This window comes from Crocodylus siamensis, chromosome 1 (genome assembly GCF_052110815.1).
Source record: "Crocodylus siamensis isolate JL-2025a chromosome 1, ASM5211081v1, whole genome shotgun sequence".
Taxonomy (NCBI): domain Eukaryota; kingdom Metazoa; phylum Chordata; order Crocodylia; family Crocodylidae; genus Crocodylus; species Crocodylus siamensis.
Window position 1 is genome coordinate 236,291,603 of NC_143395.1, and position 26,852 is coordinate 236,318,454.

The 26,852-nt window shown below is 39.2% G+C and overlaps 1 protein-coding gene across 2 annotated transcripts in view; it reads right to left on the reverse strand.

Annotated features, from left to right (window-relative positions):
- CADM2 (cell adhesion molecule 2) overlaps window positions 1-26,852 on the reverse strand; it is a 1,086,729-nt gene that overhangs the window by 66,230 nt on the left and 993,647 nt on the right. Inside the window, exon 8 of one of the 2 annotated variants that reach the window (XM_090059675.1) lies at window positions 16,523-16,642. The exons of the other annotated variant lie outside the window; for it this stretch is intronic. Within the exon in view, the coding sequence (XP_089915801.1) occupies window positions 16,523-16,642 (120 nt within the window). The remainder of the gene's footprint in view (window positions 1-16,522; window positions 16,643-26,852) is intronic. 2 annotated transcript variants of the gene reach the window in all.

Genomic DNA, 26,852 nt, shown 5'->3' on the forward strand with positions numbered 1-26,852 from the left:
AGAGGCACCTACTCTGGACACTTTCAAGAAGCATTTGGACCCTGATCTTGTTGGGGTCCTTTGACCCTAGCTCACTTCCTGCCCTTTGGGCACAGAGCTGGACCCAATGACCTTGCGAGGTCCCTTCCAGCCCTAATGTCTATGAATCTATGAATCTAAGAACTGAGAAACTGAAGAGAGAGTGTTTTTTTTCTGAGATATGTGCCCCACAGGTAATTGGGCATTCTTGTCTTTAATAGACTTCCCACGTGTGTTCATTCTAGTGCACAGTTGTTGTTTACCTGCTACATCCATCCCCCTTCCCTCTCCCTTCATGCCCCCACACCTGCCTGTCTCTCACCCACTGACTCCTCAGTTTACATCTTCCTATTGCCTATTTTGCATGCAGCCCAGCCTCTGGCTTCTTTACTATTCATTCCATCCAGGAAGAGCACACACCAACTGCAGAAACTTCCTTAGCCTGATGCAGGGAGTTTAAACCTGAAAGCTTGCTAAAACATTTTTTCCAACTATTTAGTTGGTCTAATAAAAGATATCAGATTTACCCAAAGAAACTTGTCTGCCTTTGTCCTTAGACCAACATAGCTATGACCTATACCACGTGTATACCTGTATAAGTCTCCCAGAAAGATTTCTCAGAAATTTTCACTGGTATGAAATGCCTGAATGTCTGTTCCTAGACTTAGTTAAGAGTTAATATGACTCTAGAAAGTACATAATTAATTTCAAAATTACATGAGGGTCCTATTTATTGGTCATAATGCAGAGCGGCACAATAGCACCTCATCCAACTGAACAGTCTGGTACTAGATCTATGAAGTCAGATTTGATGATAATGCCCTAGTCAGAGAATCTGAAGCCGTGTCTAAGAGCATGATTCAATCCAGTAACAATCCATTTGTATGTTTTGCATCTGGTTCAGAATAAAAGGCAAGCACTGACAGGGTATTCTGAATTCATTAACAGAAGATGCTTCATTTTTATAGTTTTGAACATGGTGCTTGACCTGACCTGTGTCCTGTGAAGATTAGTAACAACAGCAGCAACAAAGTCTTATCAGTAAATAAACTGGTTTCATAAAAAAATCTTGTCAATCTGTTTTTCTGATGGTTCATGACATTGTCCTGCAGAGACTTATATTCCAGCCTTTGTTGTCCAGGTACCTTACCCTTTCGGCCAGGAAGAGAAATCATATATTAAGGTAAATTGTAACTCTTGATATGGTTTTTTACTCGACAGGTAGTTTTCTATTACAGACTTGCAAGAATTCAGACTGGAAAGAAACCTGAGCATCCTTGATTGAAAGGATTTGATTCATTCTTTTTGAATTCATACTATCTAAATCACAGCAGGATGACTTGTAATCAAAGTTTTTCAAAAAGAACATAAATTTAGGAAAAAGGAAAAGGCCACTGAGCCCATTGCAAGTCATCTTGGTTAACACAGTTCCTCCAGAATAGTATCTCACTTCTTCTTTAATGACCCCAGTGCCTTCAATTCCAAACTTGGCTCAATAGGCTATTGAAAAATTGTATTTCTCTTTGAGTGAAAAGAACTTCCTTGTGTCAGTTCTGAATTTCATTTTTTCACTCTCTTCCATTTATGCTTTCCTGTTCGGCCTTTTATGCTCAGCCAAACAGTGAGTCAAGTGTTATTGAATAAGGTTTTTCCACCTATATTTCTGAGAGAAGATGAGTTGGTAGTTTTTTTCAGATGAAAAAAATATATATATAAGAATTGGGTTGTGATTAGCTATAACCTTCCATGATACTGTACACTTCAAGCTAGATTTCCCTTTATGCTTCTATGTCTTTCTTCTAAATGCTGATAGAGGACATATTTTAAGCTTCCTGTATTAAATAATCTTTTTAAACATGAGGATTAAGTTTATTGCCTTTTCCCCCCTTTCATGTTGTTGGATCTGGTTTTTTAGATATGACAGGCATATTGCAGCATAATATTAGCCTTCAAAGATATTTGTTTTAGAGCTTAAAACTACCAAACCTATTGCATTAGTCTCTCTGCTTTTTAAAATTGTTTTAAATTAAATGAAGAGATTTTTAGACCTGTTTGCTGGCACACTTTACATTTGAATATGGTTTTGAGAGTCTGAAGAAAACCATGCTTTAATTTCTGTAAAAATCTCTTACAATCACTTAAAATCAGGTGTGCCATCAAATGCAGTTAGGGATCAATTGATACGTTTTAGATTTAAGATAATATAAGAAAGGTGCTTGTTTTAATTTCACATGTGATTATTAATATGACAGCTTAGACCCATCCTCAAAGTCAGTCTTAGCGGATTTTCCTTTTATTTTACTGTTCTGGGGGGGTTTTGTGGTTTCAAGTTTTACCAAGGTCACCTTTATCAAAAAACTTGGCATAATTAGCATCAATTTAGTGTTTCACGAAGCTCACATTGGAAGTTATTAACTGTGTTTCAAGTGGAGTGTCAGAAAAAGCGAGGGCAGACACAGTAATGTTTTCGGCTTCAAAGGCACAGCTGATGACTTTAGCTCACTGGTTAGTGAAAAAGACATGCACATTTTTTATTAAAGGTCTTACTATTAAATATGAAGTCTGTAAATCTTTTCTCTTTTCTTCTGTTGTTTCCTCCATTTTCCTTCCTCCTGTCTGTACATTTTCAGACATTAACATTTCACATAACAATGTAAACATGTGATTACCTTAGTTGCCACCTTTCTTAACTATAATGATCCTAAATTATATGGTTTATCTTTTCGAATAATAATGGATTTCATCAGGATGTAAAAAGTTTGAAATAGGAAAGAACATGCCAAAAATCTGAGATATATAATAAATTTAGAAGTAATTTACAGGTTTTACAAGGTGCTATCTAAAAGTTCACAAAAATATTTCCAGAACAAAAAAAAAAAAAAGAAATATGTAAACCACACAATTTGATGTATTAAGTAAAGCAACAATGCGTAATACCTGTTGTTCCCCTTAAAAGCTCACATTCAAACCAGGCTTGATAAGAACATGAGAGATGCCACACTAAGCCAGACAATCAGGATCTATCTAGACTACTATCAGGTCCCTGCAAGTAGCAGATGTTTTAAAGGAGGATTCAAAAATGGATATGAAATGTCTGTATGTGATTTATGGCTCTCAAAGATACTTTTTAATAGTAGCTTTTCTCAACAGAATCAGCTGATCAGCAAGACTGCAGTCATTGACAGCGTGGCAGTAACTGACTGACAAACTTTAGTAGCAGCCCTGTGGATCCGCTGTTAAGGATAACTGAGGGACTTTGTGACAAGCTTAGCGAATAAGCTCTCAGGTAATGAGAGCTCCCCCTTTGGATTACCATGTGCCACATATTTTGGGAGATACTCAATTACATTCAAGAAACTCGAACTGCATAAATCTCACTTGGGTTCAAGCAATGATGCTAGATTCTCCTTTTTGTAACTTTATATATATATATATATATATATATATATATATAAAAGCCATCTCATGTTGCCTTTATTGAACAAAGAGGTATTACATTACAGATTCATTCTGTTATGTGGCCCTTGGTGGAATGCCCCAACCATTAAGTGGTCTTTCCTGAGGAAAAAAAAAAGTGACCCCAGCTTTAAAGGATTAGAGTACAACCAACAAGAATGTGGAGAGAGTTCCACCTGCTGCCATATCCTCCTATTTTCCAGTAGACATAGTAAATAGATACAAGATAAAAGAAATAAATCCAAACCAGAAACATAAGATGATCTTATTAAGATTCCAAAACTCATGGGTTAATTCCCATTAAATGAAATACAACTGATAATTTTTTAGACAGATTATCATGCCTTTACTCACACAGGCTATAAAGAAAAGAAAATACCAATTGCCAAATAGCATAGTGGAAAAAGGTATAGTGAAAAACAATGCATAAGAGTTAAAAATAGACCAATTAAAATGAGAAGCAAGAAACAGATTTTTAACACAGGAGATAATTGAACATTGGATCAAACTGCCAAGGAAAGTAGTGGATTCTCTGTCTCATTAAGTCTTCAGGTCAAGATTGGATATATTTCAGGAAGGCATGTTTTAGTCCAGCACAAGTTACTGACACTTAACACTTGAGTGAAAGTCCATGGCCTCAGTGGCATAGGAAGTTAGACTGGCTGACCTAATGATCCCTAATAAAATCACAGGTTTTAGTCTATGAATAGTACTGTAAAACATAGGTTGCGGATTTATATCTATGTATTAGGTACTAACTAAAATGAAAAAGAGCATCACAATACCATCTCAATTATGAAGTGAATGTGAAATATTGCATGTCTCATTTATTCTTTACTATTAGAAATCTCTATACATGAATAACAGGTAGGAAACATTTTGACATGTCAGGTTGGATGAAAATGATCATTACAGATGATAGTACTGCCCTTTACACTCTTCAGTGACTGCAGTTATCAGCAACTGGTGACTTCAGTATTAAAACTGAAAAGACACTGATGATACAAGCTCTTTCCATTCATACCTTAAATGATCTATGTACATGCTATGCTTCTTTACCAATCGCACTTGACATCTAGCCAGAAAGAAATGTAATATGTTGTTCTGCAACCTGTGGTAGGTGAGGTCAACTCTTGTGATAAATTCTGTGAAGGTAATTTTCAAAGAACGATAATTTGTTTGTTGAAAATGGAGCATTGTCTTTTTGATTGACTTTCATTTCAGAAACTCTCCTAGTAACTGTTATGCACTTTAAAATTGATTAGGTCACAGCTTAGGTTAGGAATCTTTGAATTTCCTGAGGATTTAAATTGCAGATACCTTTCAGGAACCCAGCTATGTGAGGATTCAATGGAATATTTACTAGGTCATCAACGTCAAGTATTTTGTGATAGTTACCTAAGAGTGCTGAAGTTTTGGCCAATGATAACCCTTCTGGCAGAAAATCAGGTCTTAAAACGTATGCTTCATTTTCTTAAATGTATGTGCAAAATCCCCTCATATTTGCACATTCCATTCATCTTTTGTTGCAGATTATTTAATAGATGCTATCAAAGAGTTAATGACTCTTTCCAAATGAAGGCTTGCCTTTGAGTAATCAGTCCTTGGCATAGAGGTGTTGCAGACTTTATCCTAGAAATAATTTATTATTTGATGCAGACAGCTGGATTGGTTTGCTCTTGCTGAAGTGTTTCTTCAAGACGAGCAAACTGCTTTCCTGATTGATGGTAATATTATTTTTCCATTCCCTCATGTTGTCAGTAACCTTATGTTGTAATCTATGTTCCACTTGTATTGTCTTCGTTTCAAAGGTAAGCCCTTTGATGTATAGAATGCACCTTCATTTGTGGTTAAACATTAACCACAATCATAGATTAATGATTACAGTGCAATCCCAAAATCATAGCTACAGATATTACCAGAACCAGATTCAGACCCTGCTCCAACCTCCTACAATGTCAACCCTGAAACATGGACACCGGAACCCCTCTGATTGCCATCTATGGCCCCCAGCTTGAACACCCTAGACACATCATTAACGAACTCTAACCCCACTTGTACAATGATGACCATCTCAAGGTAGCCATGGGGGACAAACCTGTTGTGGCTTATATCTAGCACCCCAACCTCAAACCTTGTCTCTCCATCAAGCAGACTACCTAACGCTTATTCTCAGCAAGGCACCAAGCCTTGCAATAGACCCAGATGCTAGACCCCTTCATCAACCCAGACCACATCATCACTGGACCAAATAACATGGGTTATAACAAACAAGGTGCATTCATCTGCTCCTCTACCAATGTCATATATGATCACCTTCTTACAGTGCTCCTCTGCTTTCCACATCAGAATCACAAAATGAATGGACACTAATCTGACATTAGTTCAGAAATACAGAAATTATTGTGGTAGAACACTTTAACCTCCCTGGACATTCCATTGATAACCTTAGAACAGTGTGCTTAAACAACAGAGTTTTAAAAATGAACATGAAACTACAAAACAAGAAATTATCCACCGACTTGATTGTGTTAGACATGGTCCATACAGGGACCCTGGATTCTTATCCCATTACCCAGATCAACTTTTATGACCCTTATATGTCCTTATATTTTAATTGCACTCTTCCCTTCAACCAACCCCCTTTGCCTTTCTCAATACTGCCCTTTCTCCTTCCTTCCTCTCCTACCTTCCCCTTTTTCTGTTTTTTGTGTTCAGATCAGTATTTGACAGCTTGCTTTCTGTCCCATCCATAGCATTTAACAAAGTAAGCTGTTGCTCTTAAAAGCTTCTCTGATTCAACTGTCTGTAAGGCACACCTTTGCTTATTGTCTGACTTCAAAATAAAACGGCTAACTACTAGGGACGTGAGAAGTGGGTCATATTCGATTCAGATTCAGATTCGGATTTGGCCTGAATCAGGGACAGTAATTTGATTAGTTCATTCAGGTCACTGTCCCCGATTCCATTCAGCCGAATCCAAATCTGAAGATTTGAGGCCAATTCAGAGAATCAGTGATTCGAACACAGAGACATCTTTAAAAGTTGTTTTTACATACCTTGAGGTAGCAGGTGCAGCTCATGATCACTGCAATGTTGGGGTGCATGGAGCATCCCACGGGGGGGCGGCCTCCACGTGGTCAGTGGCGAAACCAGAAGTGGACCGGAAGTACTTCCAGTTCACTTCCACGTCTGCTGGGGAGTGCACTGGTGGGCCCTTCTTGCCCCCCAGCTCAGCAATCGACTGCAGGGGACCCCAGGTGCACCCACCCCAGACCGAGGAGGCACCGGTCACTGAGCCACAGGGATGCAGGGGAGGCCCTCAGCGTGCTGCCCGGTGGACCCAGAAGTGGATCGGAAGTGCTTCTGGTCCACTTTCGGGTCTGCTATTAAGCATGCCAGGGAGCCCCCCATGCTTCTGTGGGACACTCCATGCACCCCAGAATCGCAGAACCAATGAGCCCCTGCTACCTAGGGGTATGTAGAAAAAACATTTAAAGCTGTGTCTATGTCTGAATCTCTGAATCTCTCCAAATTGATACAGAGGGTTCCGATTTGATTCAGAGAGATTAAAGGGTCCCCCAATTCCATTTGGAGATTCACCACTGAATCAGGCTGAATCTCTGCCGAATCAAATCAGGGACCAAAGCTTTGCAAAGCCCTACTAACTACCTCTCTCAGATCTTTTTGAATTTGAAAGATGCTACTTTTCTATCTGCTGGTCTTAACAGTGTCAGCTTGGAGAACTTGAAAAGTTAATTCTATTACTAAGAGTTACTTCTGGGATGACACCCTAATTAAATGTTTCTGAGGAATGAATAATCTATTTCCCTTAGATGGGCCCTAAGGACTCATAATCATTTGGAAAACTTCTAGAGGTATTTGGTAATCTGAAACTTTTACTGAAAACCTGTGGAGCCACTGAAGGCAAAGACAAATAAGGATGTGCAGATATGATTAGATGAGAAAATTCCCTTGAGATGCAGTATAGATTTTAGCACATTCATTATAGATCTATTGCTTTGTCTCAATACAAGAGGAGAAGGACGATCTGGGATTTTTAGTCTTTCCCTCCCCTGTATCTCTAGAATAGGCAACAGATGCAAGGTAACTCTTCTGCTGAGAGAAACAGAAGAGTACTGTAACCATCTTTGAGGAGTCAGGGAAAACAGTCAGGTATCTGTGGAAAAAGAGACAAAGCTGCAAATAATTCTACTTCTTTTTTATGTTAAGGTACAATTATTTAGGAACTTCTGTATAAGAGTTTGATGTCTCCTACTGCTGCTAGAAGGGCGGCTTAGTCTTTTATTTTAGCCTTGGATCTCAGTTCCCTAACGTTCTATATATATTGGGCCTTTTCTGGATTGAGCTTGCTGCTAATATTGTGTTTTGCTATATAAAAGTTTGATTTTACAGATACGTTAACTACTTTATATCTGTGGCTGTAATATTAAAAAGCTAATTACTATCTGTGTTCACACAAAAAGATAAGACAATTACAATTTTTATGTTGTTCTAACATATTTTTTTCCAATTTTAATAAGCACTTAGTGATTTACCAACCTTGCCATTTTCCAGGAGACCTAGGCATATTCATCCTAGACCAAGGATATGGATAGATCTTCAAGCTGTGACCTTTTTTCCCTAAATAATGTGTATAACATCTTTACTATGAGACTACAACCATGGATTCATAACTTATAATAATAATAATAATAACGATATTTTAATATTGCCTCATTTTTACCCCAGGGTCTTTTACTTTGTTGGAAGGATGCATTGAGAATCTAGATATGTCAGATGGAGACTTTGGATACAAACAAGCATTACAATTAGATTGACCTAATCAAGGTTAGGTGGATCTAAATGCCCAATCATGCAGACATTCACAAGACTTAAATCACCTGAAAAATGACCTGCTCATTTTTAAGGGGCTATTTTCAGCAACCCCCCTCCCCCAGACAGGAAGCTCCTCTCCCTCCTCCCAACTCTCTAACCCCTACCCTGGATCTGCCAGTCCCTTCCTCCACCCCAAGTTACTTATAAAGTAGTATATAAAATAACTAGTTGCATTGTAAGTTGTACAACAAAACCTCTTTTAACATGAGACAATGATTGCTCTATTTATTATTAGCAGTGGGTGTGAGCAAACATACAGAAGCTATCTTTCAGATATAAGCCTTTCCTTATCTCAGGCACTGTTTAACAATGCTAGTCTCCTTTCTTCTTGTATGTGCTATGACTCTCATTGCTTTGTGGTTTATTTCTCAGTCGATATCTCAAAGTGCTGAGGTACATTAATCAGATCATGAGGAAGAAAAATGAAGGCACAAGCGAAGAACTGGTAATACTGAATATTATTCTGATATCAAAAGAGCTGGGAAATGGAAGCACTGCCCAGGTAATTCTTACAGTTTAACTTGCTTTAATGAAACAGGTGCTCTAGTCAATTTTCATTCTCATACAAACAGCAAGATAAAAAAGAAGGGGGGGAAAAGAAAATGAAAGTAATATAATTTTCCAGCTCTGATTGTTGAATTTTTCTATGATAAAATAAAAATATTCACATTTAATTTAAACTAAACCAAAATGATCAAACCCTCAATAACTTCCTTAATCTACTGTAAACCATTTTTAAATTTAGTTCAACAGATCTCATTTAAGCAGCCTTCCTCTTTATACCAGAGCCGAAAAACAAAATAAGTGAATTGCAGCAAGGCATGGAGGTGCAGTGAAATTTTAAAAATGTTCATTGACTTTTTAGGCACCTTGAATATTAAACAAACTCTGGAACTTCCTAGTGCAGCTGCCTAAGAGAAGCACAGTATCCTGTGTTATGTGCAATGACTTTTGGAGATGTTTTTAGGCATTGCTATATAAAGCTTTGAACATTGTGGCAGGATCATTTCACAAGTGAGTCAGTCGAGACTGAATCACCCAGATAGAAGCAGTAAAATTGAATATATTAAATAACAGATTTCTCTCTTTCACTGTCTGGATGTTCACAGAATATTAATTTTCCCCTGTTTTTTTCTTTTGTTTATTTATTTCTTTTCAAATCTTTAACATTTTAAACCAAATTTACAAAGGTTCTCAAGATCTATTTATTTTGCCTTGCCAGGTCAGAAAAATATTTAGCTACAGCAAAAAGAGAATATTAAAAGTATGTGTGCTGGGAGCAGGGGGGAGGGGAGGGGGAGGGCAATTATTGGTGAAATACACAACCAACCATAGGCTGATTTTATGTGCATCCATTTATGAAACCATTGAGAAACAGATTTCCTCCCCACAACAAATAACTCTGTGGTGCTCTTACTTGTGTTGGCTTCTAATGCCATCCAGCAGTCATTAAGCTTATGGACAGAAGCTGCATGTAAACCAGTTTAAGTAATCAGAAACTGGTTTAAACCTGTAACAGAATAGATGTTCAGTGCACATAAACCAGTTTCAAAATGGCTGAAACTGGTTTAAGATAATAAACCTGGTTGAATGTAGTATCAGACTTAACTGATTTAGGTCAAACTGGTTTATGAAACTTCTGTTCCAGACCCCTTCCTGATTCAAGTTAAATCACAGTCCCCCAGCATCCCAACATTTTGCAGCCCTGGGCTGGACTGGGCCGTGCTGCAACAGTGAAGACTGGCTCACTTGCCTCCCCAGGCAAACCCCTGCTGGGGTATGGGACCAGGGTAGAGGGTTAAACTGCCCTTCCCCTGACTACAAAGCTGTCCTGCCCTGCCCTGCCCTGCTTACTTAGTATTGGCTATGACTGTGGACTACAAATCCCAGAGGCACCTGGAAGAAGGAAGAGGAAGTGATGAGCAACCTTGCAGAGTTCTGCTGCTGTAAGTAAGGACTGCAAATCCCAGAGGCCTTGGGGGCAGCAGGAAGAAGAAGCAAACACACAGCCTATGCTGGCTACATGCCAGGGTGCCATGCTCAAGGGCCAACCCCTCCCCCAGGTTCTTACTTGAGCCACTTCAGGCATGTGGCTGTGTTTCCTGAATCATAAGTGAATGTCTGTTCATTTGCTTATTGGTTTAATCTTTGCAGCTTAGGCTATAACAGTGAAGAATGCCAGAATGCAGGAAGGTCAAGATCTCTATCTCTCTTCATTCCTCTGGCCACACTTTCCCCCATAACTGTAAATAGTTGATAAAGTCCCTGCTATTCCAGTTCTTTTCACATATATGGGATTCTTCATACATCTGCCTGGACTGCAACTGCCTCAGGGTTTTGTCCTTATAAATAATATGAATTTAATTTCTAAACACACACTATGCACACACTGTGTATTTCTCTCTTTCAGTTCTCCAGGTCTGTGGTTTCCAAATTTAGTTCATGGACCATGTCTCATCCATGAAATCACAGTCTCATCTGTGAAATCCGTATCCCACCAGGTTGCTCATGGCTAGGTAATTTTTTCACTTAAAACTTAGATGATAAGAGTATATGATGGCCTAGGAGACATTTTGAAAGCTGACATGGGGCCAATGCTCTAAAATGTTTGAAAAACACCGGTCTATATTTCTTTATATTGAATATTTGGGTCGCATTGGGTGCATCTACACATGTAATTAATGTGAAGCAAAAAACTTTGGAGCAATTTGAACCAGAGTAAGCTACTCCCAGATGCAGTATCTACATGTGAACCTGGGACAGCTGCAATTTGAGCTGGGGTGGAGCAGACCTGGACTGGCAGGAGGTATGGGGGGTCAGGGTCAGACTCCAGGTGGCAGCATCGAGTGGCAAAGAGGCTTGCTAGGGTGCTGAAAGTGTGGAGTTGTGAAGTAAGTAGCTGGCTGGAGTCTGGCCCCCAGCTGGCTGGGCTGACCAGGTGCAATTTACACCTGTGGTTATCATCTACATGCATGGTTAAGCACAGTAAATTATCCCAGTATAAGATAGTACTGTCCCCAGCAATACTATCTTACTGCAGTGTTGCTTAATCTATTGCAACCTATGAACACTGCACGTGTACACAATGACGCTTTACTCCACAGCTCATTAGTTTACTCTGCAGTTAAGTGCATGTGTAGATGTGGCCATTATGTAATTTATACCTGAACATAGTTGATAGGCTTTAAGACTTCCTGGGCAAATTTATAATGAAGATTTCTCTTTCCCAACATCAGATTTGCTCTTCCAACTTATGTGTAATGCATAAGCAAGAAAACCTCATTAACTCATAAAGGATTCAGCATCAAGGCAAATATATATGGATATGCACGTCTAAGTGAATGCAATATACTTAGGCAGGGATTATATTAAATATAATGTTGATCCAAATAGATTTAGTAATCTTATTTTCATATTGCTTTCTGTTCTGTAGGTAAATAAAGACAACCTGAAATCACAACACTTTGATGTCAATTGTTTGTCTTTTTTTTAATTATTAAAGAATCCATGAGGTATGACAGGGCTTTCCAATTTCAGTATGACTGGGGACACACATGGCACTAGTGTGCTGCACATAACAGAGGCTACACCGTGGGGGGCCTCCTGGGATTCTCCTCATTGTGTGGACTGTGCAAGTGACATGTAGTGACCACTTCCTGCTGTGGCCATTACATGTGTCAGGGGGCTCTGTCAGGGTGCCAGCAGGCCACATGCTGGCCCTTCAGAGGCCACTAACAGTTCACGGGCTGCCACTTGGACATATTTCTAGATTCAACACTACTTCAATGACCTATGAATTTTATGCCCCAATGTATTTGGATTCTTACTGGGTTAAGAAACAGAAATGCCATGGAAAAGCGGAGTTACATGGTGTCGCTTGCATGGCTTGAAATAACGAAATACAGAAAATCTTGCAAAAAGGTAATACAGGTCCAAAAGATTCAGTAGATTTGATGAGGTTCAGGCAAGTATTGGTAATTTGTAGAGTCTTGTTTGAACTTATCCATCAAACCTTTAGAGGTGTGCTCCATACTGGGCATGCACCCACTTTCTGTGGCTCTGTCTGGGGAGTTTGTTCCCCACTCAGCTCCTCAGCTCTGTAATTACAGAGCTGGGCAGGGAACAGGCTTCCCACCCAACACCTGCAGTAAACTCCCAGTGCCAGCTCTGAAACTGTGGCGCTGGTGCTGGGAGATCTTTATCGCTCAACACCAGCTCCATGACAGCAGGGCCTGTGCTGGGAGATTCTTATCTGCCAGCTCGAGACCTGCAGTTGTGAAGATTGAGCTGGGAGATAAGGATCTTCCAACCCGAGCACCATGACCACAGAGCTGGCATTGGGAGATAAAGATCTCCCAGACCTGCCCTCTGCTCCCTGACTGGGATGGCAAACTGCGGTCAGGGAGATCAAGATCTCCCAGGTTCTGCTCCTTGATCATGATCTTGGAACAGGGAGCTTGGAGCTCCCTGCTGCCTGTGCAGGGTCACCTGGGCTCTGATGGAGAAACTCACCCTGGCAGCAGGTGCTCTCTGACCCCAGAAGCTAATTTCCCACCCCCTGGTGGCTGGATGACCATAGATGAAAATAGTTACTGCACAGTAAACTATGCTACTTCACTGTAAAGTATCTCATGTAGGCACGCCAGTGTTTCAGATGTGCTAAAACCAGAATACTGCAGGCAGGAGGCTCAAGAGGTTTTCTTAACTATTCCTCTGCACTGAGGTAATATCAAATATACCACCTTTTTTAGACAGCTTGTTTCAGTGCTTCAGCACCTAAACAGTTATAGTTTTTAATATCTAACCTCATTTTTCTTTGCTGCTAAGTAAATTAATTCTTTCTTTCTTCTAGCAGACATGGAGAACAGTTGATAACTGTCCAATTCATAAGAACCTTTTACATATTTCAAAACTTTCATTTTGTTGATTTTAGACTATTTCTAATTTATTAAGATAATTCTGAATTCCAATATGCTTTCAACCTCTCACATCTTAATGTTATCTACAGATATTATACATGTCCTCCCTACTCCATCGTCACACTCATTAATGAAATATAGAAAAGAACTGGACCCAGAACACACTGAAATGACCTCTTAGTTTTAAAGGATGCTTATTAATAGTTTCCTGTATGTGCCATTTTTCAACCAGCTATGTACCAAACTTTGGAATTCATCTTGACTATAAATCCCTATTTGCTTATGAGAATATTATGTGGGGCAGTGTCTAAAGTTCTACTGAAGTCAAGTATCTATGGCTCACACTTTTTCCACTAAGTTAGCTAGGTGATCATTCATCATCATTGTAAAAGCATTAACCACCATTGTAAACATTAATCATCATTGTAAAAGCAGAGTTAGATTAGCTTGACCAGCTTTGTTCTGGAAAAATCCATGCTGGCTGTATTTTTATCACTTTCTTTTCCTCTAGGTGTTAAAGTTGGACTGACTAGTCTATAAATCTCTAGGTTCTCCCTTCAGTTTATTTTAAAGATAGGCAAAACCAGTGCCTTTCTCCAGTCCTCAGGAACATCACCAGTCCTCTGAGTTCTTAAAGACAACTGTGTATAGTCCAGAGATGGTTTTCATTAGTTTCATAAATACTCTAGGATGAGTTTCTTCGGACAACTTCAATACATTTAACATAGCTAAATATTTTTATACTGCTTTTTTTCTCCCCTTTTCTCTGGCATCCCAAGCCTATTAATTTTTTGCGTGTGTTAAACATTTGATCACAGTCACCTTTTTTGTAAAGACTAAAGGAAGAAACTAACATTTCAGACTTTGTTTCATCTTTTAAATGAGTTAAATAATGGACCTATATTTTCTTCCTCAAATTTCTAATGTATTTACAAATCTTTAACTTAGTGTCTTTTATACTTCTTGCTGGTTGTAATTCATTTTGAATTTTAGTTTTCTGATTACATCCCTACATGATTCTGCTATCTCTATACACTCTTACTCATTGTTAGTCATTGTACTCTTTTTCCCACATCGTGTATGATTTATTTTTAATTTCTCAAGCCCACAAAGAGATAGATACTGATGCAACTACACTGGCCTCTTATTAAGCTTTCTATCTTTTCCCTACATGAAGATAGTTTGCTATTGTCTCAGTAAACATCAGCTTTCCTGTACTTCTTTTTCCTCTTTAGAACTGCCTTCCAAGAAAGCCTTTCTACCAGTCCCCTGAATTTGCTTTTCTGAAGACCGCTGTTCTTATTCTGCTTTTCTCCTTCCAACATTTTCTAAGAATAATGAACTCTATCATTTTGTGATCACTTTCATCCAAATTACCTCTCACCTTTAGATTTTCAGCTAGTTTCTCCCTGCCCTTCTAACATCAGATTTAATACTCTATTATATACTAGAACTGAAGCTTAGAAGAATGTTTTCTCCTGACTCTATTCCATTACATGATACACTTGAACAATCAAAATTAGCACTTCAAGAAGCCAGAGAGAGAGTGAGCTTCTACAGTATAATATCTTAAAAGATAACAGTATGCCTATGTAACAATGGTAAATATACAATTTCTAAACTGTATCTCAGTTATTACAGCTTCAGAATAACAACAAGAGCATAAAGCATACTTTTACACGTGCCCCGATACATTCTGATTAGATTCGTGAGTCTGCTGGAGTGTTCTAATCAGAACACTCCAGCATGCTGCAGCATCTTTTATTCAGCATTCCCACATTTCAAAATGGCAGACGAGGTGCTTTAACTAAAGCTTGTTGAATACTGAATACACAAGATGCTGCAGGCTCCGGAGAGTCGCTAATTAAAACACCGCCACCCCCACCCCAGAGCATGTGTACAGGTACCCCAAGGCAATTTCCAAACATCATAAGCTAACCTTAAAAATAAAAATGCCTTGGCCCTCAAAAAGATAGGATGATTAGTCACATTCCCTAAAACACATTTCTTTATACTGAACATGTTGCTGATCACTATCATGCTGCAGAATGTTCCTTCTATAGGAAACTTCCACTTTCTAACATTCCACATTTCAAACTAGTAGATGATCAGCTGGCACTTGGCTGCTGCTGTTGTTTACATTTCCCTTTGTTTCAGTTGGTAAGCATTCTTGCAGTGTTTTCTCCTATCTCTTCTCATTAAGAAAGTGACATATTTTCACTCTACCCAGCACTGTTTAATAAATAAAACCATATTTTAAGATTTTAGGCTGGTTTAATTTCATGCAAAGGTCATAGTACTAAAATATGAATTTACTCTTAATGAAATCACTACTGATACTATTGTCTGGCAGGTCTAAACTTTATACAACAGACACGTTCGAGAAAATATCCTATTCTTCCAAGGCAGACAGTTCTTCATGTATTTATCATGACAAGGCTTCTAGAGGGAAAGGTTACTAAAACTTTGTCCTAGCTTTTCTGAGAGGTTTATAGCTTATTATAGGGTTATGTCCTTGGAGTATTTAAATGTATTTCCTTCTCCTTTAGTCATCAGTGCCTCCTTCCACTTTTGACTTGGAGGTTGCCTCTGTTTTAAAAACACACTAAAACTGCTCTTTAGTGAGAGAAGATATTAATTTGTGAAATATGACACATATTATGACACATACATATAGAGTATCCACAGTATATGGGACCAAATGAATCAAAACCAGCCTTGGAGCTATCCCGGAGAGGACAGAACAGTACAAGGACAATTTTCTTAAAATACAGTTTTAGGAAGATTAAGACAAAATTAGAATATTAACAAGAGTGAAATAGCATGATCTCCATTTTATATCAAGTGAGATTACTTCTACAGCAATTGCAAACCTAAGATATTTACCTTGCTTAACACCAAAATTAATTAATAAACTATGTTTATTTTAAAATACTATATTTTTAACATTAAATTTAAAACATTAAAAAGGACAAATGTATACAAGTAAGGCACCCTGCCAAAGTTTACATACATATCACTAGAACAAGAATGATCAGTACTTTAGTAAGCCCTTTTTTCACCACATTAACTACTGTCATGTGGATTACTTTTACTTCATACAAGCACATCCTGAGTCAAAATGTTCAGATTTTATCTTTAGCATTTCGATTCCCTTTAAAGAGTTTTAAAACCTAGAATATCCTATTTGTAATGTGTTTCTCAGGCCATAACAAAGAAGTATACTGTACCTCTGGTGCTGATGGCTGTTGCCGATGGGGCTGTGCTGGTTGTTAAGGCTACAGTGGTTGTGACTGTTGCAGTGGTAAGGGAGGGGATGACAGTGGTGGGAAGCAAAGTGTTGGAAACATCTGGTGAGTGGAAAAAAATATAAAATAAAATCATATCATGCTAACAAAGGAGAAGCATAACAATGGTTCAAATTGTAAATACAAGTATGTAGAAAAAATGTATAAATTAAAACATGATTAACACAGATTATTACAGGGACAACACTGTACCTGTACTTGAAATTCTTGACATTATATCACTCTCTGTTTTTATAATCAAACTTCCAGGGGCCAGAATGTAAAACATTGTTAAAATGATAAAGTTTCCAAGGATCAGGAGAGTGAATATTTAAGTGACAAGAATCCATTTCTTCACTGAGCCATTTTAAATGTCTCATATAATAGAAACCAAATATAGATGAAACATGCTGTGTCAGAGTGGGAGATGAAGAAAACAACGCTAAAATAAATAGACACATGTTAACGAGAAATGGCTGTATGTTAAACACACCCACTTTCAGACAGACTCAATGGAAGGAAAAAGGGGAAAATTGCTACTAACTCTAAAAGCCGCTTTTTTCAGTTTGCTTGTCTTCTTCCCACACATTTAAGATAGTTGTCTGCTGTGATTCAGAGCACAATACATTTCAAAATCCTTACCTTGACTAGCTGGCAAAGATGTATTTTAATTATCATTCATATCCATAAGTATCTAATAACCCCTACTATATTTCATCTGGAACCCAACATTTGGGAAAATCATTACTTTTATTTCTACATGGATGTGCAGAAGGGGTGCAAAATAAGTTTACAAAATCTCTGTCTCTATGTCATCTTCCATGTAAATACACTAAATGCCAAATGCAATATCAACCCGTAACCAAAATTCTTTGAAAGGAAGATTTTAAATAAATGGAAGGCAATAAATGGATATATCAAAAGTATTTGGATCTGCACTACCTAATCAATAAAGATCAGGGTTCTCGGTCTAGGAACAGACCGTAAATAAGAAAAGAGGAAGAAAAAGAGAGAGAAACACTTTAATAAGGAACTTAAAAGCATCTGGCACAGATCACCTACACCACACTTTTGATGCCCTTATGGTGAACAATATCCATGTTCCCCACACAGCATCTCTGAGTTCACTGGGGTCGCTTTTGAAGCAAGATGTAACTCACTGTAGTTAAGAGATCAGAAACTGGCCCACAGTCTGTCTTGTTATGTTGCTGAAAGAGATTTAACTGATGATAATTGCCACTGAGCATCATTACTTCCTAGTGATGTCACTGGGAATAGAGGCAGCTCAACTTTTCATAGCTTTCGGCCTTAAGGGAGAGACAGTTCAAGAACAGGTTTCTTAAGTTCAGCATTGACTAATTATCATCCTTAGTTTTGATTTAATGTGCTTGCATTGTTTTCAGGCTGGATGACAGATTGTTTTGCCATTTAAAATGTTTCCCTGTCATTCTGTCAGTTAACACCTATGAGTCACCCAAAATTTTCTCTGTTCATCTGCCTACGATGTAGAGCACCATTATTCTTTGCAGAATCTGTACTTGCAGAATTTTCCACTTCGGAAGCTATCAGATCACCCTTTCATCTTTTGTGCACTGATGTTTACACCTGTTCTCCAGTAGGAAATATTCCCGAGCTAGCAAAATTAAGACAGGCTTTTCAAAAAGACAGTGTAGTCACATTAGTCATTAAGAAAAAAATGGTAATACTGCCTGGAGTGTGACTGTCATGATAATTAAACAGAACTGATTTTAACGAGCATTATAAATGAATGAACATGCTAAAAAAATACATGCTTTGATTAATACAATTATTTCCCCCCAAAAGAAACTTTTTTTTAGACAAGCATTTTGGGAAAAAAGTCATTTCAAATAGGATAAAAAAAAGCATAATGTATAGAATTAGTGCAAAGAATGATATATTGAAAAAATGCTGCATTTCCACCTTATATATAGAAGTTAGTTACAAAACTTACACTTGCTGTGGTATGATATCTCAATACTACAGGATGTAGCAAATGGCAATAGCTAACTTTTGTCAATTGCATTTATACTTTCTACTAAACTTGTTCACAATGTTCCCACATTGCTCTATTGAGATTACCATGTACTATTTGTTACCCATGGATTCAGGAGTCCTTCATATGTTAGTTCCTCCTACAGTCTGAAAATGTCCTTTCAATCTTTCAGATTTAAAAAGTACATCCTTCTTATATCCTAACTATATAACTAATCCTTGTTACTTAACATTAGGACACTTCAATGTTACAATATTGATGGAATAAGGTTAATAAAAAATATTAACTATAAGGTTATTAATTGCTGATCCCACAGAGAAAAAAACCTAAAATTTAGATTATTAAAAAATTAGTGTCCAAAACAAGATATCCAGGCTCTGAGACACCAAACAAACTGGCAGATTACCAGACTAAAAACTCAAATTAATGTACGAATTAATAAAGTAAAAATAAATGCACAATGTTGACTTATTCTTGCTTTTTCTTATAACAAAATACATCAACAGTTGATTAGTTGTGCCCATTCTTTGCAGTTACTGGAAGAATGCAACTCGAATGCTGAATTACCGACCAGGAATGAGACTAGATGAAGAGAAGATACGTTATTTATTTACAGAAATACTCAGGTACATCTCAATCTTCTCAAGATTCTAGAAACATCTAGCTCTTGCTGATAATGTTCACCAGCTTTGCATGGTATTGTCACTTATTTAGTACATCAATACTCATATTGCACAGTAAGGATACATCTAAAATATTTGAGGACCCCACTAGGGGGTGACCTGAGAGAGCTTTGCACTTCATACCCATCTTAGGGTGTATGGAGTGGGTGGGGTGTGTTTCACTATATTGCCTGAGCATGGGTCTCTGACATGTATACATGTTTTCATTTTCATACTAGAAACTAAATATCTATTTTTACAGAAAGTGAAAATGACTCATTTGAAAATTCTGTAGGCTGCATTTTGTCCGCAAATCACAGCATAGCTGTGATGAAGAATAACATTTGCAGAAGTATTTCAGTCCTAAATTCAGTTTACTCTCAAGTAAGCTACTCGAAAATAAATGCTCCTGGACAACTCTCTACACAAGCAGGGATGCAGAAGCACATTTGCTGCTCCTAGAGGCAGAATGCTCCCTCTCCCTATGGCCATGCAACTGGCTCTTGCAGCAGCCAGGGGGAGCTCTTGGCTCTCCCTGGGTGCTAGCCCAGGGACCAGGAGACAGCTGCCTCCTGGCAGGGGCTGGGACATTGCCCCTGCCCCTGGAAGCTGCCTGTTGCCAGGAATGCTCTGCCACCAAAGCCTGGGTGGGGACAACGTCCTTCTGCCCCAGCAGCAAGGAACTCCCAGCCCCAACAGTGATCACAGGGATGGGAGATCCTTATCTACCAGCCTGAGCCCCATCGCAGGGATGGGAGATCTTTGTCTCCTACCACCATCCCTGAGACTGCAGAGCTAGCCCTGTCACCACAGGCAAGGGTTGCATAGCCCATCCTGGCAGCAGGCAGCTCCTGGGGCAGGGAGCAATCTTCCGTCTCCTGCTGCCCTGGGGCACATTTGCTCCTAGTCAGATGTCTACATGTACACTACTGCAGTTACCAATCATGAGTAAATTTAATACTTGCATTTGCAGGTAGCAAATTTACTTATGATTACAGCCAACTACTTTGCAGTAAGCGTTTGCACGTGTAGATGAGGACGCGTACCGTGCAGTAACTAGCTCTACTGCTCAGTAAAGTGTTTCATGTAGACATACTCAGTGTGTTTTTAACTTGATAAATTGAAGTCTACTGCTTTACATGTAGGCAACAGGTAACAGTATTTTACGGTTTCTGGTTCTGGAGGACTAACTTGTGATTTCTTTAATTTTTAGGACACAAATATATTTCTTAATTTCTCAAAACATTAAAAGCTACCTATTTATGTCTATGTAGAGACATTAAATCTTAGAGTTCCACTATAAAAGAGATTAGATAGTACTTCCCTATTCTTTTGTCAGCAAATATCTTAATAGAATAGATTTGTGTCTCTCTCTTGAGCAAAACAGTGTTTGAGTTAGATTTTCCTCAACTTGCTGACCCTGGAATTTTCTAGCAAGAGGTACAGAAGGCCTTCTTGTTCAACCAATAATATGATTTTGTTGTTGTTGTTGTTATAAATCTCAAGCTGGGGTCATTATGACCATGTCAGGTTACAGAGTTTGGGAACATTTTTTAACTAAGAATCATGTCTGAGGGCCAGGGTGGTAGAGTGGTTAAGATGCCTTCCTGCAGTTCCAGAAGTTTGAGTTTAAGCCTCATTCTGTTCCTAACCAACCCAGGTATGGAGAAGTCATTCAGGCTGGGAGTCACAGACCACATGCAGACATATGTGATTTGTGGCATCACAAACCTCTTTTGTAGTGTCACAAACTGCTTGCATCGCATGTTAAACTGTGTATGGCACTGCTAATTTGTAGCAGGGGGACAACATTTGCTACCAGGATTTCCCAGTAGCAAAAAAGTACCCTGGGGGAAAAAAGCAGCACATAGTACATGAAAATAGTGTGCACCAGTACAAACACAGAGACAGGGGAGTAGGTAGCCCAGGAAGTTGAGTGGCTAGCTAGAGCACAGTGTACCTCAAGACAGGGGAGCAGGAAACCCTGGGCTGGCTGCTCCCCTGTCTCTACAGGCTGCTCCCTGGTTAGCTCGAGTGCAGGGTCTGCTGGGCTGTAGCTGGCTGGGCCACAGCACATGAAGCCTGGCTGGGAGTCAGGAAGAACTGGACATAGGCAGTTTGCCCACTGCAGGACAATATGTCTCACAACAAGGGACATGTGTAGGGGTGTGTGCTGGAGCACAAGTAAGCAGGACAAATTTGTGCCACTACTATTTGTGCCACTGCAAGCTCACACCCCTGCTCATCTGGATACAGCCACAGATGGCCAGACATATATGTCATTTCCAGGTTACTGCTGACTACAGAAGCTTAAAGCACATTAGCATGATGGACCTCCTAGTCTCAGGCAGTCAGGACTGATCCAAACTCAGTCAAAGCTATACATGACTATAGTAAATATCATGTAGTAAACATGCATGACTATGTTACTAAAATTCGATTCCTCCCTCTACTACCACTGAGTTGGAATATGTTCTATTACTTAATTTATTCAATTTATACTTGTATAGTTGGTTAACTAATATTTTATTGATTAATGCAGATATGTATGCAGCCCAATACTGTACTTTTTAAAATAAAATATTCCTTTTGTAAAAATGAACACACTGAGCTCTAACAATGTCATAGTTTTGCATAATTTACCTGTGTTTTTCAAAGATACAGTGCAACAAAGGAGAACAAAGATTCCTTGTCATTAATTGGAATGAGGTACTTATTTTAGAACTTCCTTCATCACCTACTGTAATACCCTTGCTACTGCTAAAATACAGCAAACTTAAAGAGCTTGTAAAGAACTAAACTGTTAAAGATTTATGGGCAAAAATTGTGCCATTTGTCACATACTGGCAGGCTGTGACTTATAGTTCTGTGGGGGCCAACCTTTTTTGGCTGGCATGCCCCATGTTAGCTCTGTACCGTCCTGAGTGCCACTTCAATCTCCATCCTCTGCCTGATCTCCTGCTTGGATTTCTGCTTCCTGCACTGTCTGCTGCCTGCCCCTCCCTGATCTACTATGTGCCATACACAAAGGCTGCCCATGCCACTTGTGGCACTTGTGCTGCAGGTTGGCCACCCCTACTCTAGTCTCTGTTTTACTATAGAAATATATTCCTATGAATTGTATAATACAGTAGAACCTGGCTACTTTATAGAGTTAGGTTCCCTACCTGCCAGCAAATGTGAGGGCTTGTGAACCACCACAGCTGCAGCAACCAGATGCATGGTGTGCTGAGGAGCTTCAGCTGCTTGCTGGAAGAAGGGCCACTTCACTGAAAAGCTATTTTGGACTGCTGATGAACTGGAGAAATAGGCCATTTGAAGTAAAAGCTGCAATGAACAGCTGAATAGCTTGTATTTAATTCAGCTATCCATTGTGAATTAAGTGGTGTGAAAACCAACCAGTTTCAAACAGTAGAACCTGGATAGGCTACATCATACCATTTAAAATAAATTGGTCTTATCAGGGGTTTTCAACCTTTTTGGATCAGTGTACCCCCTGCAGCTGGACCCCCAGAGCCAACCAGGCAGGTGGTGCCTATGTGGCAAAGTAGGATGGTACGTGATAGTGCTCTGTCCCTGCCCACCCACCTGTAACCCCCTAGTGCCTTTTCAAGTACCCCCAAGGGTATACATACCCCCCTGGTCACTTGGCAACCCCAGGGTCATATTATCAAACTGAGTAATGGTCCTTTGTACCTCTTGGAAGCTATAGAGGTGCCACAGCCTAACTGCAAATGCCCAGAAGAGAATTCCTTTATCAGTGGGGGGACTCTCTTTTCTTGCATTAGTGTCATTGTCAGGTGGCTGTAGTACAGAGAAAGGAAGTGGACCTTCTTCCATTCACTGCTTTAAGGAGTTCCTCAATATGTACAGATAAAGGTGTGATGGAATCTAATGTATGATCCACACAGCTGCACCTCCTGCCATGCCACACATATTTGGTAGGAGGTGCTACGTGTAGATCACACATTAGATCCCATCATGCCTTGTTGCTTATCTGGGGCTCCCCCTGCACCAGCAAGAAGCAAGCTTCCCCAGTTGGGAGACCAGGTCAGATGATGGGGCTCCCTGCTGTAGGGATTCACCATACTCCCATGGCTGGAAGCCCCTACAGCTAACCCACGCTTCTAGCCATAGGAGTGCCCTGGAGGTTCCTGCACCAGGGAGATTGCAGCTGCTATGATGCCCCAGCCATGGAGCACCCCATGCTCCCCTGTAGCTGGGAAACTGCAGCAGCTGTGGTCTCCCAGCCATGGGTGTGCATGGAGTGCCCCCATGGCTTAGAGAACCCAGCTGCTTCAATCTCCCAGCAAAAGGGGGGTATGCCCTCCCTGGCTAGGAGATTGCAGCTGCTGTGGTCTCTCAGGTGTCGGGGTGCATGGGGCCCCTGTGGCTGAAAGCCCTGTCAGCTGGAAGCTCCCAAGCTCAGGCATGCACATGGGCCCTCCCAGCTGAGAGCTCCAATCACCTGAAGGGGATTCCAGCCACAGGAGTGCCTAGCCACACATTCAATTAGTGGCGGGATAGGAAGTAGTTTCAAAGCTATTACACATATTTTGTGGAATAACTTTGTAGTTTATTCCTCTTTTTACCATGGCATTAATTTAATTAGACCTGTGCCTGGGTGACCACTTAAGGTCTGATTAACTGGTTAATCATGCCTTAAGCATAATGGGTAGAGGGATCCAAGGATTATCCATTAAGACTGTGTCAGAATACACAGCTGTGTAGCTGCACCTGTAAGCATGGGTAGGGACAGCCTGATCCTGAAAATCAGGAAGCAAAAATAAAGGTCCCTGGTACCTTCCTTTTCCTGTACTGAGCAAAGTTCTGCTCAATAAAACAGAATTAATTCATTAATTCACTTCAGTCACTAAGGCTGTGCCCATTTACATCCATTGAGGATCTGGCTGTCTATTTGTCCTTCAGTTTCAATGAAATGTGAGATGTTTCTGCTGTTTTGGTTAAACAGGTTACATGTAAGATAGATCTGATCGACTGAAAAATATTAGAGTTATTTAGTAAAACACAACTTGTACTTTAAAAAGATTGAGCAAGATCCAGACAACAATGGCAATAACGGATTTAAAATGAAAGCCCATAAAGGCTTTTGTTTCAAGCTTGACAAAGGCTGACAGAAAAATTAAAGACAAAGTGATAATGATGGATGGACCCTGTGGTACTCTTGAGCAAGAATGAAAGAGACTTTAAGCGTTAAGCTGAACTGAGTGATGACCTATATGGAAAACAATTTCACTACTCTGTGCAAAATTTAATCAGAGACTGTAATATGTAGTACTGAATTATTTAGCGAGATTTCAAATCCAAAGGGAGCTGTATTTAGTGTTATTCCTAGAAACTGGCAGTGAACAAAGACATCATGTGGTTTGAATGTCATGTGACAACAGCTCCTTAGCTGAAAAACTGAATGATCATAAAGCCTTACGGATGTGAGGCCACCCAATTTTTATTTTTACTAATTGATTCAGATTTATGAAACTTTGAAATGGCAATTATATGCTTGACATTTTTGCGTACGGACAGAAAGTCATTATACAAAAATGCACACCTGATATGGGCTAGCTCCTTAATTAAACAATAAAAATGGAGACTAACTTCTGATTAGTTCATAATGCAAGACATACAGCTTGGCTAAAAAGAGTTTAGAAGGAGAATAAACTATGTCCATGATTCTAAGAAGTTTCATGTGTCTCTAGACAGTACTAACTGTAGGAAGACACTTTAATGATAAGATGTGGGAGCTCATTATGGTTTTATTAAACAATGTTTGATAGTGTGAGGGACACAGGAAAAAGTTAAGGGTTTGAGATATAAGAATCCTGAATTCTACCGCCTCCTCCAACGAAGCTAGGAATTAGGAATTATATGTCCCTTCAGTTTAGCTGAAAGTTTTATAGGTCTTTTCTAATCTTAAAAGCACTAGATTTCAGTAGCAGATGAAAGAAGATAAATTACCATAAAAACTAAAAGAAATAAAATGCTTCTCTCCTATTTTAGAAGAGATAAAAGATGGCACAACACAACAACACAGACACATGGCAGCACTTCTGCTCTACATTATACTTGTTATTTGAACTCATAGGGAACAGAATTAGGTTTGAGTATTTAGACACTAATATTTATTGTTTGCACTGTTGTAACATCAAAATGATTTAGGATTAGAAGGATCTCTTTGCAAATGCAACCCCTATCCAGAAGATCTCACATTCAGTTTTGAAACATGATGTAATTTTTTAATAGTATGAAGAAAACCAGGTGGGGACCATGAGGACAACACAGTAGTTTTTGATGATGCCATACAATTAGACACTTTACTATACAAAGAAAAAAAAGTCAGCAGTTCCTGATGGTTTTACAACTTTGCCATAATTTGATGGCTGATTTCTTTTAAGAGCCCAACAGAAGTGCATATTATGAAGAGTTTGTGGAAGGACTGGGTACGCAGGATGACGAATGGATCCAAAAGATGAAATCGGCAGAAGTTTATAGGAAAAATGGAGAAACAGACATTCAGAGCTGCCATTACTGTAACTGATAAAGCAATGGTAATGGGGTGGGTTGATAAGGTAAGAACTGAGCCACTGCATTTACCTGCATGTCTGGGATGTCTGTGCAGTTACAAACCAATTCAGCCTAGCTAGGTTAGACTAACCTGCAAAGATTGAATCAATTCAGGCTCAGACTTTTTGAATGTCTGTTTGTAGCTGAAGAGGTGAACCAGAATTTTGAGTTAGATAAGCAAAATGGTAGCCAGTACAGTAGTACAGCTTTGGCAAAAGATTTGGTAAGTGTGATACCCAAAATTAAAAAAGGAACATCCACTGTTTGGGTGGCAATCCTTGCATTTTCTTATCCTCTAGATTGCTTGTGGGAAACTCAACTAGCAGCGGTAATCAAAAAGATATTTTCCATTTGCATTTAGCTAGAATAGCACAGCCTTTTTCTTTTTAGTTCAGTTGTTGATACTACTACAGCTCTGTTTCCTTGAGACTGGGATTACATATGGTTATAGGGAGTTGCACACAGGAACCATTTGAAAACTGAATCAATTGCAGTGTATAGCTCTGTTCTTGCTGAGCAGCATGTTCCATGGGAAAACATATACCATCAAATTCCAAGAGCTACACTAGTGCCCACTAAGTTTCTGGGGAGAATTCCAAAATAGTGGATTAGACCAACAAAGCTCTCACCGCTTACATAAGGGACTATCTTTTTCCCTTTGCAATTCTGTCACATTTGAGATTAACAAAAGTACTACACAGCTCAAACTCTCTTCATAATAACAAGTGAGATATGTGCAGCAAACGTCCCTGGAACACACTTCCTTCTTTGTCTACAAGAGGTCATGCCATACTAGCATTTCCAACATTCTGCAAAGCTCATATTTTCATATTTTTATTTGACACTGGGGGACAAGGGGTTGGATGTCAGTCGGTATACATGCTGTATATTAAAGAATGATTTAGGTGGGATCTTATGATAAGGCCAGCTATGGGGTTTTATGTTTTTGTGGGATGACTAATCATTGAAAATTATGTTACTAGGAAAAAAAAAAGAAGTATTGTAACTGAAGTGT